The following is a 15283-nucleotide window of genomic DNA, read 5'->3' as shown; positions in this document are numbered from 1 at the left end:
TAATGTCAACATGTTTAAGACGTTTCAGTGAGTCTGTACTTGCATTCAAAATAGCTCCCTGATTGTCACAATACAACTTAACAGGGCTATCATTCTGAACATCAAAATCATGCAATAAATTAACAAGCCAGCACGCTTCACTTGCTGCCATACTCATAGAAACATATTCGGCTTCAGTTGAAGACAAACTTACAGAAGATTGCTTCTTTGAACACCACATAACCAAACAATTTGCAAAAGTAAACAAATAGCCAGAGGTGGACTTTCTGTCCCTCTGATCACCTCCCCAATCTGCATCACAATAGCCTTGTAATACACTATCATCACACTTATATACTATTTTATAATCTAATGTATGCTTCACATAACGCAATACTCTCTTAAGTGAACTAAGTAATGCACTATTAGCACATTTCTGATATCTACTTAGTAAGGAAACTGCAAAACACAGATCAGGCCTAGTGCCTGAGACAGCATACATAAGACAGCCAATAATTTGCCTACAGACTCTTTCAATGTCTATATCACAATTAGTATTTGAATCAAACATTTTAGTATTCAAATTACTATCCAAGGGTGTCAACATAGGTTTACAATCTTCCATATTAAATCTTTTTAATACATTTTCTAAGTACTTTCTTTGTGACAATGTAGTTATACCCTTTTCTAAGTTTTGGTTTATATGTATTCCTAGAAATTCTGAAACTAGCCCTAAATCTTTCATTTTAAATTCTTTACTTAACATTGTTTTTAGGTTAGTGACCTCACTTTCATTACTTCCAAAGATTAACAAATCGTCTACATATATTAACAAAAATATTTTATCTTTACCACTATACTTCTTATATAAACATGGATCACATTTAGACCTTATAAAACCATCTCTAATTAATACAGAGTCAACTTTAATATTCCAAGCTTTAGGTGAACTTTTCAACCCGTACAGTGACTTGTTTAACTTTACAATATTATTTTCTCCTGAGTATGCCCCTTCTGGTAACCTTACATATACATTTTCTTTAATATTACCATATAGAAAAGCTCCAGTGACATCCATCTGGTGTATAGGTAAAGTATATTTTGTTGCAATTACTACAAACAATCTAAAAGTTGCTAGCTTAGCAACTGGAGCAAAAATGTCACTTAAATTCATTATATCTTGTTGTTCACACTCACTTTGCTCTAATTTTACGTTATTACACTTGTAGAAGTCAGTTTTTTTACGCTCACGCTTGCTCCTTTCTACAGGTAAAACAATATCTTCCAATAACTGTTCTTCTTCACTGCATGGCAAGTAGTCACTGTCATCTTCAGAGTTGTCTGCTAAGTCACTACTCATGTGGGATGTCTCTACCTCGTTGTGGTTGTGGGTTGTTACCTCATCAATATCGGGACTATTCTCCTGCCCTGTGTCCTCTTCAAGGTCTAAGGACACCACAGTTTGCCCTTCACCTTTCTTCACTAGAGGTTTCTCCTTCTCTTCTTGCTGTAAGAATACAATGTCCCTTTTTGTTTCTACTACATTCTTTTCAGGATAGTAAATACGGTAACCTTTCACATTCTCCTCATATCCAACCATCAATCCCCTCTCTCCTTTCGGATCCCACTTCAGTCTCTTCTCTTTTGGTATGTGTACATATACTTCTGTACCAAAAGCTCTCAACTCCATGATATTATATGTTTTTCCAGTCCATACCTCATATGGAGATCGCCCATCCTCGTGACTCTTCCCAGTCCTGTTCAACACGAACACTGCAGTATTTATGGCTTGACCCATAATTTCTTTGGTAAATTTCTCTCATGTATCATTGTCCTGGCCGCTTCCACCAATGTTCTATTTTCTCTCTGCCTTTCCATTTTGCTCTGGGTGTATGGTACTGTAGTTTGGTGTGTTATTCCACGTCTTGTAAACATTTCCTTCACATACCTGTTCACAAACTCCAGGCCGTTATCACTTCTGACTGTCTTCACCTTGTTTCCAGTATTATTCTCGGCTTTATTTATAAAATCCTCAATTATATACTTAATCCTATCTTTTGTCTTCACAAAATACACACTTCTGAAATTCGAATAGTCATCTGTTAGCAAAACAAAGTACCTTGACCCACCAACTGACGGTTCCTCCATGGGACCGCATGTATCAACATGAATTAACTCACATGTCCTGGTACTCTTGAATTCGCTTCTATTGAATGGCAATCTATGAATTTTCCCGACCAAGCAACTCTCACACATCGGGTTGGACGTTTGTTTAACCACAATGTTGTTTTTCCGCAAGATATCTTTGACATAGGTAAAGTTTTGGTGCGCCAATCTTCTGTGCCACTCGTTTAAATCGTTCCACGCTAGTTCTGCAGTACTCGCAGTTTCACCATTACTATTATAGCGTAAATTCAAGTAAAAAGAATTTCCAATTCTTTCCGCAACAGCGCAAATTTTATTTGACTTGTAAAATTTGCATGAACTGTCATCTGTCACTACAACATAACCTTTGTCTGTGGCGCGATTTACCGAAAACAGGTTCGTTTTTAGTTCAGGAACATACAAGACATTGTCTATGACTGTGTCAATCCATTCATTCCGTTTGACACTTGAACTGTTATCTGTCCATAACCAATCGCATTTATCACTGCTCCATTACCGATGATAACAGGTTTTGGCGAAGTATTTGAGAATGATGTAAACAATGCACGGTCTCTACACATATGTTCAGTGGCACCAGAATCCACCAGCCACTTAGATTTTTGCAGTTGATGCGACAGATTAGACACCACGAACGCATTACTATTCGTTTTATTTTCACTTCTTGACATTCTTTGTTTTCGAAAACGACACTGAGCTTTAAAATGTCCGAACTTCCCACAATAAAAACAGTTATTATTATTACTCATGTTCCCTTCACTGTTAGTTTTATTGTTGCTTTTACTTTCGGTATTATACTGTCCGCTTTTACCAAATTTGAAACCTCTTGACGGTCCTGGACCTTTATTCTTCACAAAGAATGCAGACGGTGTTGCTTGCTGTGCTCCTTCGTTCCTTTCCTTTACTCGCTCTTCTTCAATCAGTAGTCTGGCCACTAAATTTTCAAACGTTTGTTTGTCATCCGGCGCCGACTCCCAGGCCGAAATGAAATGTTTATATTCGTCTGGTAACGACATCAACACCTTCGTGATTACAAATTTATCTGAGATTTCTTCACCCATCTGTTTCAATTGGTTTTGTAGTTCTTGTATCTTAGATAAGAAAACAGACATGTCGACTCCTCTTTCGAACTTATATTGAAAAATCTCTGCTGTATAATGTGCACACTGGTCTCCGTTTTCTGTTCATAAACACTATGAAGTTTTCGCCACATCTCCGCAGAACTCGTACAAGTAATAATATGTAGCATTGCCTCTTCTGACATTCGTGTTACCAGTAACGTTTGTGCTTTGGCATCTTTGGACTCCCATGCCGGTATCTCAGCGGCAACTTCGGGCTTCAATTGCTTTCCCTCCACGATATTTAACCATCCATGGCCCCTCAATTGTACTGTTGTTTGGAATTTCCATAAATTCCAATTTCTGGCTCCTTCTAACTTGATCACATTGACGTTATTGTTATTTCCTTCCGTCATTTTTACCTTGTCCTCTCCCAAATAAGAACAAGTACTCCTTCTCGACGATGTTCCGCTGTTCCGCAATGGCCGAGCCGTCAGCCGATGCCGCAAAAGTGACAACCTCACTTTTTTTCTTCTCGTCGATTTTACTTTTACTGCCACCGCAAGTAATCTACATCAAGCTGTTATGGCCGTGCCTGGGCCCATAACCTGATGTTTTTGAAATTAAACAGGACTTGTTCGGTGGACTATCTTGTCTTTTATTTGAACATATAATTTGTACAACGTGTTGCCTTTTAGAACAATAGAACGGGAGAGAGCTTATACCAACATTGACATATTAACAACATGTAGCCAACTTAAACATTTAAATAAACATTGCCATATTCATAACAAAACCAAATCACGATACAATAGACAGCTAAAGCTGAGTGCAGACAATAACAAGTGGCCAAAATAGAAATAGAAAAGATATTCATTGCCGTCTATTAATATATTTAATTAACCAAAAGATCATGGCGTCATTGTTCACCAAGTGTATTTAAAGCTAAAATATTCTTAGAATAGATATTATGAAAACAAATGAAGAGTCTGCAGATCTTATTAACGACCACGCATCCGTATAATATTCACACTATCAGACTAAACACTCGCTTATATTCTGGGAAAAAAATATCTGTTCATTCATTCAAGAACAGCTGATCTACAGAAAAATGTTTGGCTAGCAATAATACTAAATATCAAGGAGGAAAATTGTTTTGTTTGTGTTTTCGTTGATCTAACCACGCCTTTAGAGCCATCGATCGGTGGGCGTGGCGACTTCTCATTAGAATTCAGATAACGCAGAAAGTTCCGCTCAGAAAGGAAATCTGTAGTACAATTGTATTGTGTGTTCCGTTTCAATGTGAATTGTGTTTAATAGGGTAGATGACAGTAAGAAAATATTTGGAAAATTTATGTTTTTTATGGTAGCTAAATATCTAAAAATCTTAAAATTTAATTAAATTGAATAAATAAATCACGATTATTTAATATTTTTTAACTTTAAAATTCCTAAAATACAGTCCTCAGTCACGTGACAACGAACGCCAATGAGAGCGCGTGACGTCATATGTTGCAATACAAAACAACTTGACATTAGCTTGACATATTCATTATCATTACGGTCGTAATAATATTGTGGTTTTCATTTGTTTCTCTTACTTTCTTTCGTTTTTCTTACTTAATTATACTATACTAATACTAGAAACTGTTGGTAACGACAATGGAAGCAGGGTTTTTAAAAGCGACTAGCAGTAACTTGCCCAAAGTCGATGTTATTATGTTGGGTGCGTTTTTCGCAAATAATACCAATTTTTGCTCTGCCGAATAGGCATGATGACAGTAATCAAAAATCATTAAAATAATATGTTTATTAAATTAAACTCGAAGCTTGGAATATAAAACGCGCATTGTTTTCTTTATTAATAATGTGATTAACATGTATTTTTATAAAATAAAATTACGAAATAAGGCAATCCGCCATGATATCTTGAACACCAATCAGAGCTCGTGACGTCATCTCTGAAAACAACTCGCGCGAAAGCGCGCGAACGTCACATTTCGTTATAGTGAACTTCCACTGCGATCTTTGTTTTTAATAAATTAATTGTTTAGAACACGAGTTATGGAGCCCGGATTTATCAAGGCAAACAGCGCTAACTTGCCTAGAATTGATATTATGATGCTGGGAGAGTTTTTGGCATCAAATAAAGATTTTTGTTCAGCTGAATTTAGAAATGTTAAAACTTCCAAGTAAGTATACTAGTTTAATTAAAAAACTTCCATGTAAGTGTATTAGTTTAATTAAAAAAACTTCTATGTTAGAATATCAGTTTAATTAAAAACAATTTTAGTTATAAATAATTCCTTAAAATTACTTTTGACAATGTATTTGTTATCAGGTGTAAATGTTAATGAAATCTATTATCATGGTTCTACCCTTTATTTATAAATTGATTTTTCTTTTAGGTCCTCCAGGCCATCCTATGGTGATGACGCTGTGAGTTACGTACAGCTGAAACGCGACGGCGATTTGTGTGTGGTAAAATGTAAAGTCTGCCCAGAACACAAAGTCCACGCAAAATTGTATGGAGTAACTTTAATAGTAGATGAACAGGAAGATGCCGTGAAGTCTGTAGCATGTAATGATTGTGTGGCTTCCCAGGGAGGCTGTAAACACGGCATAGCCTTCCTAATGTGGGTCCATCGTCGGAGTGAGGAGCCATCCTGCACATCCATACAGTGCTATTGGATGAAATCGCGACTATCGAGGGTTGGATCCACCACGAAATTTATAACAGCCAAAGAGTTATCCAATGGCAGACCCAGTGTGCCATCAGATGAAGATGTATTTAAAAAGTTTTTAGAGGAAGGGAGAAAAAGAAAACTTAGCAACTGCGAGTTACTTAAATATCAATCTGACTATGTGTTTGACCAAAAAGAAAGTTTGTCTATGCACAAGTTAGTGCTGAAATATAAAGAAGCATCTTGTGATAAATTTTTGGAAAAGGTTACATTGACCGATGCTGATATTGATAGCATTGAGAAAGAAACTAAAAGGCAACATGAAAGCATCCTTTGGCATGAGTTAAGATATGGCAGGGTAACAGCTTCAAGAGCATTTGAGTTTAGTCGTTGCAAAACCAGTGATGGCACTCTTATCTCATTAATAATGGGTGGGAAACTCCCTGACACATCAGCCATGAAGCGTGGTAGAATATTGGAAAATGAAGTAAGGAAAACAGTAAGTAACAAACTGGGAAAAAAAATTAAGCACTGTGGATTAATGCTGTCTAAGAACTATCCTATGATAGCAGGATCACCTGATGGTATCTGTGAAGACAGTATTATTGAAATTAAATGTCCCATGAGTGCTAAAACGTTAAAAAAATATATAGTCAATGGTAAACCAACAATTAAGTTTTATGTGCAGATGCAGCTCCAAATGTACCTTACAGGACTTAAAAAAGGCTACTTTTGTGTGGCTGATAGCAGCTACAGTGCAAATAAAAATGTAGAAATAATATGTGTTTCATATGATGAAAAGTATGTATTAAATTTTCTAGATGTTATAGTCTCTTTATGGAAAGAAAATGTATATCCATTACTATACCAAAGTTCTTTTTAATATTTTATGTAAATAAAACACAACATTAAAACAAAAATAGTTTTATTTAATTAATGAATCCTGTAAGTTGATTAAAGAACAGGCAATGGTGATGACATCATCAAGTACTTTTATTAAATTATTATTTACACATGCATGTGGCTTTAACATATTAAATTCACGTAGGCGTCGAATCACTCTCTCCACATGTATTCTCAGACTAGCAATTTTTTTAGTTTCCCTTGCCTCATTTTTTGATAATTTAGACCCAGTTGTAACACTTGGAGGCCGTACTAACTGCACTCCCTGTTGTCGTAAATATGGTTCTACATGTTTAAATCCTCTATCGGCCATGACACACATACCAGGTTGCAGACACTTAATAAAATCACAAGATTCAACTAAACATGTATCTGTAATTCTTCCCCATAACCTGGTGAAATATAATTTACTAACCCATTACGTGTACAGGACACAAGATATTTAATAGTATTAGCTTTTTTGTACTCTGACCATGAGAGTGATTGATTTAAAGCCTTTGAAGGCTTTTGCACCTCTATTTCTAGGCAGTCTTTGATGCAACTTACATTATGGTATTTGTGCCTAAAAGCCATAGGTAAATTTATTTTTGTTAAATGCTTATCTAATTTTACAAGAAAAGGACGCATTATACTAGCTATTAATGGTATACTCCTTAGAAATATTTTGCTAGCATATGTTGGATCCATTGAAAAATCATCAGCAAGCTCTCTGAATGGGTTATTCAATCTTATTTTTCTTAAACACATAAGTACATGGTTTACAGGAATACGTAATTTTTCTGCAATTAAATTTATTAAGTAGAAACAGTTTTTAGGAACTCCAATGTAGAAACGTGGATTATTTGTTATTTTTAATATTGTTAATTCCAGAATTTTTGAATTAACTTGTTTTTTATCTTCTTCAATCAATTTGCTGCAGTCTGAAGTAGATTTCATTTGTAGAGATATTGTTGACGGTGATGTATCTCTGTGCGTTACTGATGGTGTATAAGAAATATCACTATCAGATTCTTCATGTTTCTTGAGCAATTTCTGTACATTGGATATTGATGGTTTAGCAGCAATGTTACTTTTAATTTTAAATGGTGATGTAGACACAGATTGTCTTGAAGGTTTCAGAGGTGATGTCATTTGGTTTACTAAATTAGCTTTTGTTTGGATGGCTTTACTTCTAAACTTATATGTCATGTATACTTGAATTGATTTATCTACTGTCTTAAGTGTGTTTTCTTGTAAAATATTTCCAATGAATGCTTGTGAAGCTGAAAAAGAAAAAAAGTTTTAATACCTTTAAATACTTAGTCATGAAAAAAATCATTAAGATTTCAAGATAACTAGGTATACAGAGAGGTATATAAATATCTATATGCTGTGTTCTTGTAGGTATATTTTAAAGGTCAAAACAATAACAACTCAAACAAATATCAATATGATTTTTATATCAATAGACATAATATTAATAGGCATTATAAAATATTGTTATCAACATTATAAGTATTCAACATTATCAACAACAGTCTGTTAATGTCCCACTACAGGGCTAGAAAAAGGTAAAATCTTATATACCATCCCACTGTAGGGAAAAGGCCTCCTATGTATCAGAAATAACCACCTGAAATGGTACCTACCTGAACTTCCACATGACATCTCTTCAAGTTTCACCTGTTTTGTACTTATTTCTTCTAAATCTTTCTGATATTCTTCTATCAATGTCTTTCTTTGTTTTTTGACAATATATGGTCTTGGTGTAGCATCTGATGTTCGTTTTCTTCTATCTGGTTGACATTGAAATTTAGTGGGCATACAACCTGGTTTCATGCGAATCTGTGACACCGAGCCCATCACATGATATTCCATATAATTATCCATATCATTTGGTAACTGAAATTTGACGAAACTAGTGACACAAAGTTCATGAACATCCTAAAACAAATTCTAATAAAAAAAGGACACTATTCAATCAATGAGTATATTATTGATAAAGAAATAACCTAAAGTTAAATAAAAAAGCAACATAAAAAGAAAAATAACTATAAAACGAATTTATGCTAAACTAAAATATACGTAAAATTATAATATAAACAAAGACTAATATACTACTACTATATTACATAAACGCCTTCCTCTCTTCCAACTATTTTGCTGTGCCCATCAGGGTCCATAATTGTGACTATCTCTACTATTTTATATTTTCCACCTAATGTACATTATGGAATGCAATAAATGATATGATATGATATGAATAAAATGCGTAATATAACAGCAATGAGAGATGAAACCTAACCTCGAAATAGTTATTTACATTATAAACTATGCGAGAATCTAGAGAACTATGTAATAACTTACATCAAAGTGATCTTCACAAAAATAAAGTTGTACCCTGGGCAATATTGCTTTTGAATCTCGCCTTGCAAGTTTAAGCCACTTGTTTCGTATTTGTTTATTGTGAGGAACGTACACAAATAACTTATCAGGAGTTGTTTTGGATGTGTTCTTACACTGGGGGACCCCACAACACCTATGCACTTTCGAATTCATATTTAATGACACAAAAAACTTAATTATTGCACGAGCGTTGTTTACTTGCGTCTTGTAATTTCAGACGTGACGTCACAAGTGACGACATGACACTGACAAGCGTTTTCGCGCCGGATTCAAAGTGGACAGAGAAGTATAAACAACTCCTAACTAGGTTTTGTATAAACTTTGATATAATAATGGATATACTAGGTTTAATATTCATGTTACTTTTTGTATAAAAATAATTATAATAAATAAAACAAGGCATCATTTGAAGTTTTATTTAATTAGAGAATCTTGCAAATTAATTAAAGCACATGCTATAGTAATAATATCATCTAATATTTTTACATGATTTGTATTGACACATGCATGTGGTCTTAACATATTAAATTCTCTCAAACGCCGTATCACACGTTCCACATGTATTCTTAAACTAGCAATTTGTTTTGTTTGCTTAGCCTCAACCTTACTTAGTTTTCCACCCGATTGTACACTTGGAGGTCTAACTAATTGAACCCTAGACTTTAATAAAAACTGTTCAATGTGTTTGAACCCTCTGTCTGCCATTACAACCATTCCTTTTTCTAAAGTATTTACAAAATCACACGATTCTACCAAGCATGTATCCGTTGTTCTGCCCCCAAATCCTTGCGATATGTAGTTCACTAATCCATTTGGAGTGCAAGATATTAAATATTTAATTGTATTGGCTTTTTTATATTCAGACCAAGTTAATGCTTGGTTGACTGACTTAGATGGCTTTTGCACCTCGATTTCTAAACAGTCAATAATGCAGCTAACGTTATAATATTTATGCCTAAATGCCATGGGCAGGGTTTTTCTATTTAATTCTTTATCTATGTTCACAATGAATGGACGCAACACACTTGCTAATGTAAGCACATGTTTAAAAAAAATTTTGGTAACATTCGATGGTGTCATTGCAAAGTCATCAGCTAGTTCTTGATTTTTAGTGTCTAAGCGAATTTTTTTCAAACATAACATCAAATTTTCTATTGAAATATTGGTTTCTTTACTTATTATGTCCAATAAAAAGTAACTGCTTTTGGGTATTCCAATGTAAAACCTAGGTTTATTTTTAATTTTATTAATTATATTTTGTACAGCTTCAATTGATTTTTTCTCCTGTTTAACTGTTTCGCTGCCACTTGAAGTAGATTTTGTAGACGGTGAAGATTCTGAATGAGTCACAGTTGACTTACATAAAGAAAAATCACTATCTGAGTTATCTTCTTCCCATAACAACTTCTTTGATATTCCAGATCCAGATGGTCGTGATAGTTTAGGTTGTACATGTTCAACTTTAAATGGAGATGTAGAAACATTTTTGCTATATCTGAATGGTGAAGGTGGTGAAGCTGCCTGGTCCACTGATTTCTTTTGTGTTTGAGTAGCTTTGCTTCTGTATTTCTTTGTCAGCAATACTTGTACACATTTATTTGCTGTTTTTTTAGGTTCTTGTAAAATTCCTCCGATCATGTGTGAATCTGAAAAAAATAATAGTGGTTCCATATAAATATTTATTGAAATATACATCATAAATATAGTATTAAAAAATTATGTACTACTATTGTAAATATTAAAATAGTCAGCTAATGAGTTGGTACATGAGAATACCTGAATTTGTAACAGAAGATTCTCCTTGAACTGAACTAGTGCTGGCAATGCTGCTCTCAACTGTTTTATTTAAGCAATCTTCTGTTTTTCTAGTTTTTTGTAAATCTGAAAAGAAATAGATGATGAAAATGGATTTATTCCAGATAAATTTAATAGTTAAACACTTATTGTTTTAGAGGTTTTTATTTATTTATTTAATTTCATGAACATTTGTACAGAGGCAGACTTATACCTAAAGATTATCTACAAGTCAACCTTCAGGTGATTTGGAGACGTTGGGTAGGTGCATATTTAAATTGTGAGATTGCACATACTTTAAAAATAAATATAGGTATATAAATTAAGTACTTTAAATAATCTCAATATCAATTATTTATGCTTATATTGAACCTTATAAGATAGATCAAAATAATGTACTACAGTGCTGTACAACATACACATTAAAAATGTCTGTAAATAAGTTGGTAACAGAACATGAATTTACCTTCATTAATAACTGGAGATTTTTCTTGAACTGGAGTAGTTTTGGCAATGCTGCTGTCTGTTTTATTTAAGCACTCTGCTATTATAGTCATCCTTTGTCTTTTTAGAGCACATGGTCGTTCCAAACTACTGCTTGCTCGTTTTCTTCTATCTGGTTGACAATCAAATATACTAGGTAAAATATCTGGTTTCATCCGAACTTGCGATACAAATCCCATGACATGATATTCCATGTAATTTTCCATATCATTTGGCAACTGTAATTTAAAGTCTTAATTAAAGTTTTTGTTAGAAATAGAATGAGTATTCTAACCTAAAAATCCAAGTTGCATTCAACGGAAAAAAAACTATCTTTTTTAGATATTACTTATTATTATTACGTTAATATATTTAACGAACATTACTTATAGCAAAAAAGTTAAAACTTACATCGAAATGATCCTCACAAAAGTACATTTTTGAATCCAAAGCCACATTCACGTCGCGTCTTGCAAGTTGTAGCCACTTTCGCCTTTGTTCATTTCTAGGCACATGTATAAATAGTTTTTCAGGTGTTTTAATAGTCGAGCTTTCGCACTGAGGCACTATACAATATTTGTAAAACTTGTGATCCATTTTATTGCTTTAATTATAAGAACGCTTCATCCACCAAAAACAAACAGCACTGTGTTTTGCAACGTATGACGTCACACGATTCGCCATGACAGTTTGAGGCGTTTTGGTGGTCATATGTCAAAAAGTTCATAAAAATACAAAATAAAATATGTTTCAGTTTGTTTTTTACTGAAATATTAATATTTCAGTTACATTTGGCCATAGGGCGCGCTATGAGTAAGTTTTTAAAAATTATTCACCTACCCTATTGCCACTTCGCTTCCACGTCGTTTGTGGCTAGTTCGAGGAAGACTGTTAGCGGAACTTTGATGTTGATTCCAAATATAAATTCTATTTCCTTTGTTTGAACAATGCACTACGTTTTGTATTCCACATGTGCCTTGTAAAGACACAATATTCATAGTATGATTTTCCTAAAGTGCTCATATAAATTTATATTTCCAGTTGCCGTAATGTGAGGTTCTTCGAACTAAGTCCCTATTGCCTCGATCACTTTGTACTTAAAGACTACGGCTAAAGGCCTGCAATTTCTATAAAAAGACGTTTATGAGCCGTTTCTCTAGATTTCCCTTCGATGCGTTTTGCAGATATAACAGTTTACTTTTATTGCCCACTTTTACAACATAAATAACATCATCTTATCTAACAAGCATCTAAGCCATTAAGTTTAGAAGTTTTGATGCATGATAACTGTTATTGTTAAGCTATAAATTATATCTAGCCATAATTACTAGACTGGCAGACATAAGCCATTTTTTGTCTGTCTTGCAAATAGGAAGTTTGTATATTCTTTCCTTTGCTAGTGCCTCTAGATACAACATTATAAGATACCTAGGTATAATTTATGTATGAATACACTCACGTAATGTTAGCGAAATACGTAACAAACACAATATGCTTTCATCTGTTGATATAATAACTTCTGGATTTAAAACGGTTATGATGTACAGAAATAGTTTGTTCTGTTTCGACATTCCACTTGACATTGTTAGAATATGTTCAAGTGCTCGCATTCCTAGCCTCTATTGGAATATCTAATCAATCACAAGGTCGTACCATCATCATCATCATCCTCCTGCCCTTATTCCAATTTTATTTGGGGTCGGCGCAGCATGTTTTCTTCTTCCATACTCTTCTATCTGCCGTCATCTCACAAGTAACATTATTTCTTACCATATCTACTTTCACAAAATCCATCCATCGTTTCTTTGGTTGTCCTCTTCCACTATATCCGTCCACGTTCATACTTATCACCTTCCTCACTACATGACTCTCATTCCTCCTCAACAAGGTCGTTCCATGGTGAATATAATTCATAAAAGCCATGGGAGGCATGAGAGCGCCGAAGAATCTGCAGAGTTCTCAAGTTAAAAGTATCCCAATAAAGGAGGGATCAAACCCATAAAATGTCCCCGACGTCGGATCAAGTCGTTTCCATAATTTCCCATAAATAGTTTCGTCGTTTGCCGTACTTTGAGACGAATTCCTTCATTGTTATTTTATTGTGGTATGTATGCCCTTATCCATCGAAATGTTTTCTTCTAATCTAATTTTAGTGTGCGACGGACTCACGTGCAGAGATTGTTTTCAGAGCGACATTTCTTTCTATCCTAACCTCTGGGATTGGGAATAAGTCCAGCTTAGCCTTAAACCGTAATCTCCTTATAAAGCTTGAGCCGACATTTTTGTAGCTACTGTTTATTTCAGGTTGTCATTTATTTTGTCCTTGATAATAGCCTTGTGGTGTCGCTTTGATTCAGCAGTCGCGATTCTTTTAGGGTTTCGTGTGACAGTCACATAACATGGAATTTCATTACGAGAATTCGTTCTACGTATTGGAGTCTGAGCTTTTACATGTGACGGCTCTTTGTCAATCAACACGATGTGTTGAATTGTGTATGTATTCTGTATTGATGTGATTTGATCCCGGTGTATCGAATAGTTGAAAGCGAATAAACGGTACATCCAATCAACAGTCGCCATTCATGCTTTGTGCGATTTGTCCGATGGAATGAATTCAGAGCTGATGGAACGTTCACTATATTACATACGAGTATAGCGCTAGGTAGGTATTATTTAAAGATTTAGTATAAAAACAAATAGCAGGATAATTATAGGAGACCTACACGAAGATTTAGTTCACTTCGTCCAATTTCGAAGCACAACATCATAACACAGAACACGTGGCTGGTAGAAACAAAACACGCCTGTTTTATTACCAGGCTATTTAAAAGTCGTAAATCATTGTTATAATTTTATTTGATGCAAATTACGTAGTAACTAATCACAATAGAGCCTCATACTGCTATAATTTTCATTCGGTTCGAAAATAAACAAAGGTTTCCCACAGTTTACACTTCCGTGGGTTATTTTTGTTCGCATCATGGTTTTGTGAAACCCAGAATCGGTCGTTACAGTTTTACTACGACTTCTGTTTCAATAAAAGAATCGAATGCAGATCGTAAAATTTCATTCGAAGGAAATGGTTACGTAGACGACACTTATAAGCCCATTGGCGTACGTTTACGTATGAATGTTAAAAATAAACTAACTATAGTCAAATATTCATTAAAACTCTCCCGGTTCGTCGGAGCCAAGTGCGTCACTGTGCGAGATTCTTCGATTTTTGCAGACGTGAATGTGTGGACGGGAGAGTGTTACCACATCACGAAAAGGACAGTAGTTTAGCTGCTTTATTCCTTATATAACGACTTAGATAATGTACATTGAGTCTTTGTAATGACCCCTTATAAAAACTCAATTATGTAGTTTGTAGCAGCGATAATAGCGTTGTAATTTTTTCATCAACTGGTCATAATCCTTCGGTCGGTGACCTCATTATTCGGACAGCTACATAATCTACATCAATAATGAATAATGATACATGTACCTAGTCGTATTCATCTTTAGATCTTGAAAAAAACACCAGCGTCCACTCCGTCCACTATAATTCATGGACGTGGTGTTTTTAGATCCCAATCGGGTCTGCAACGGAACTGTTAACAAGTTTTTTACGCAGTCATACTTCTTCTCATTGGTGTTTATAGGTCGTATACCAACAGGATATGTTCGTCCGGCACGTCCTCCATTGCTTGATTGTGTGGGGGGACGGTGACTATTTTTGAACAACACCAGCTAATGACGGCAAATTGCCCCCCACGTCTACCCAGAATAAACCAACTGAAATAAACGTCGCGTGTAACCAAACGTGGTAGACTTCGTTTACAATTAAAATTA

At 34.6% G+C, this 15283-nt stretch overlaps 4 protein-coding genes across 9 annotated transcripts in view; 2 read left to right on the top strand and 2 right to left on the bottom strand.

Moving 5' to 3' along the window:
- Positions 1–15283, top strand: part of LOC110383911 (uncharacterized) — a 102538-nt gene that overhangs the window by 77050 nt on the left and 10205 nt on the right. The window lies entirely within an intron of this gene.
- On the top strand, positions 4721–6793 carry LOC126054673 (uncharacterized). The gene is made up of 3 exons (XM_064037293.1): positions 4721–4926; positions 5255–5392; positions 5609–6793. The coding sequence occupies exons 2-3, from the start codon at positions 5265–5267 to the stop codon at positions 6765–6767; spliced, it is 1287 nt and encodes a 428-aa protein (XP_063893363.1). The 5' UTR covers positions 4721–4926; positions 5255–5264; the 3' UTR covers positions 6768–6793.
- LOC126054683 (uncharacterized) lies at positions 7002–9405 on the bottom strand. Its single transcript, XM_064037292.1, has 3 exons — positions 9134–9405; positions 8416–8668; positions 7002–8049 (listed from the first exon to the last, which is right to left on the bottom strand). Exons 1-3 carry the CDS (start codon positions 9323–9325, stop codon positions 7148–7150), a joined length of 1347 nt encoding a protein of 448 aa, XP_063893362.1. The 5' UTR covers positions 9326–9405; the 3' UTR covers positions 7002–7147.
- Positions 9542–12181, bottom strand: LOC110371011 (uncharacterized). Of its 2 annotated transcripts, none has more exons than XM_064037291.1 (4): positions 11861–12001; positions 11433–11582; positions 10949–11053; positions 9542–10818 (listed from the first exon to the last, which is right to left on the bottom strand). In XM_064037291.1, exons 2-4 carry the CDS (start codon positions 11521–11523, stop codon positions 9587–9589), a joined length of 1428 nt encoding a protein of 475 aa, XP_063893361.1. In that variant the 5' UTR covers positions 11524–11582; positions 11861–12001; the 3' UTR covers positions 9542–9586. The 2 variants fall into 2 exon arrangements, with proteins under 2 accessions (XP_063893361.1, XP_063893360.1); XM_064037290.1 differs by having other exon boundaries at positions 9555–10818; positions 11433–11688; positions 11861–12181.

The sequence above is a fragment of the Helicoverpa armigera genome, chromosome 12 (genome assembly GCF_030705265.1).
Source record: "Helicoverpa armigera isolate CAAS_96S chromosome 12, ASM3070526v1, whole genome shotgun sequence".
NCBI lineage: Eukaryota > Metazoa > Arthropoda > Insecta > Lepidoptera > Noctuidae > Helicoverpa > Helicoverpa armigera.
This window is presented reverse-complemented; position numbering and strand designations above follow the sequence as displayed.

Excerpts from the sequence above, each read along its gene's own strand:
- LOC126054673 (XM_064037293.1), top strand. The coding sequence starts at position 5,265 with ATGGAGCCCGGATTTATCAAGGCAAACAGCGCTAACTTGCCTAGAATT. Across the intron at positions 5,393-5,608 it reads AGAAATGTTAAAACTTCCAA|GTCCTCCAGGCCATCCTATG; the intron begins GTAAGTATACTA and ends TTTTTCTTTTAG.
- LOC126054683 (XM_064037292.1), bottom strand. The coding sequence starts at position 9,325 with ATGAATTCGAAAGTGCATAGGTGTTGTGGGGTCCCCCAGTGTAAGAAC. Across the intron at positions 8,669-9,133 it reads TTTGTGAAGATCACTTTGAT|TTACCAAATGATATGGATAA; the intron begins GTAAGTTATTAC and ends GTCAAATTTCAG. Across the intron at positions 8,050-8,415 it reads GATGTCATGTGGAAGTTCAG|CTTCACAAGCATTCATTGGA; the intron begins GTAGGTACCATT and ends TTTCTTTTTCAG.
- LOC110371011 (XM_064037290.1), bottom strand. The coding sequence starts at position 12,046 with ATGGATCACAAGTTTTACAAATATTGTATAGTGCCTCAGTGCGAAAGC. Across the intron at positions 11,689-11,860 it reads TTTGTGAGGATCATTTCGAT|TTGCCAAATGATATGGAAAA; the intron begins GTAAGTTTTAAC and ends TTTAAATTACAG. Across the intron at positions 10,819-10,948 it reads ATCTTCTGTTACAAATTCAG|ATTCACACATGATCGGAGGA; the intron begins GTATTCTCATGT and ends TATTTTTTTCAG.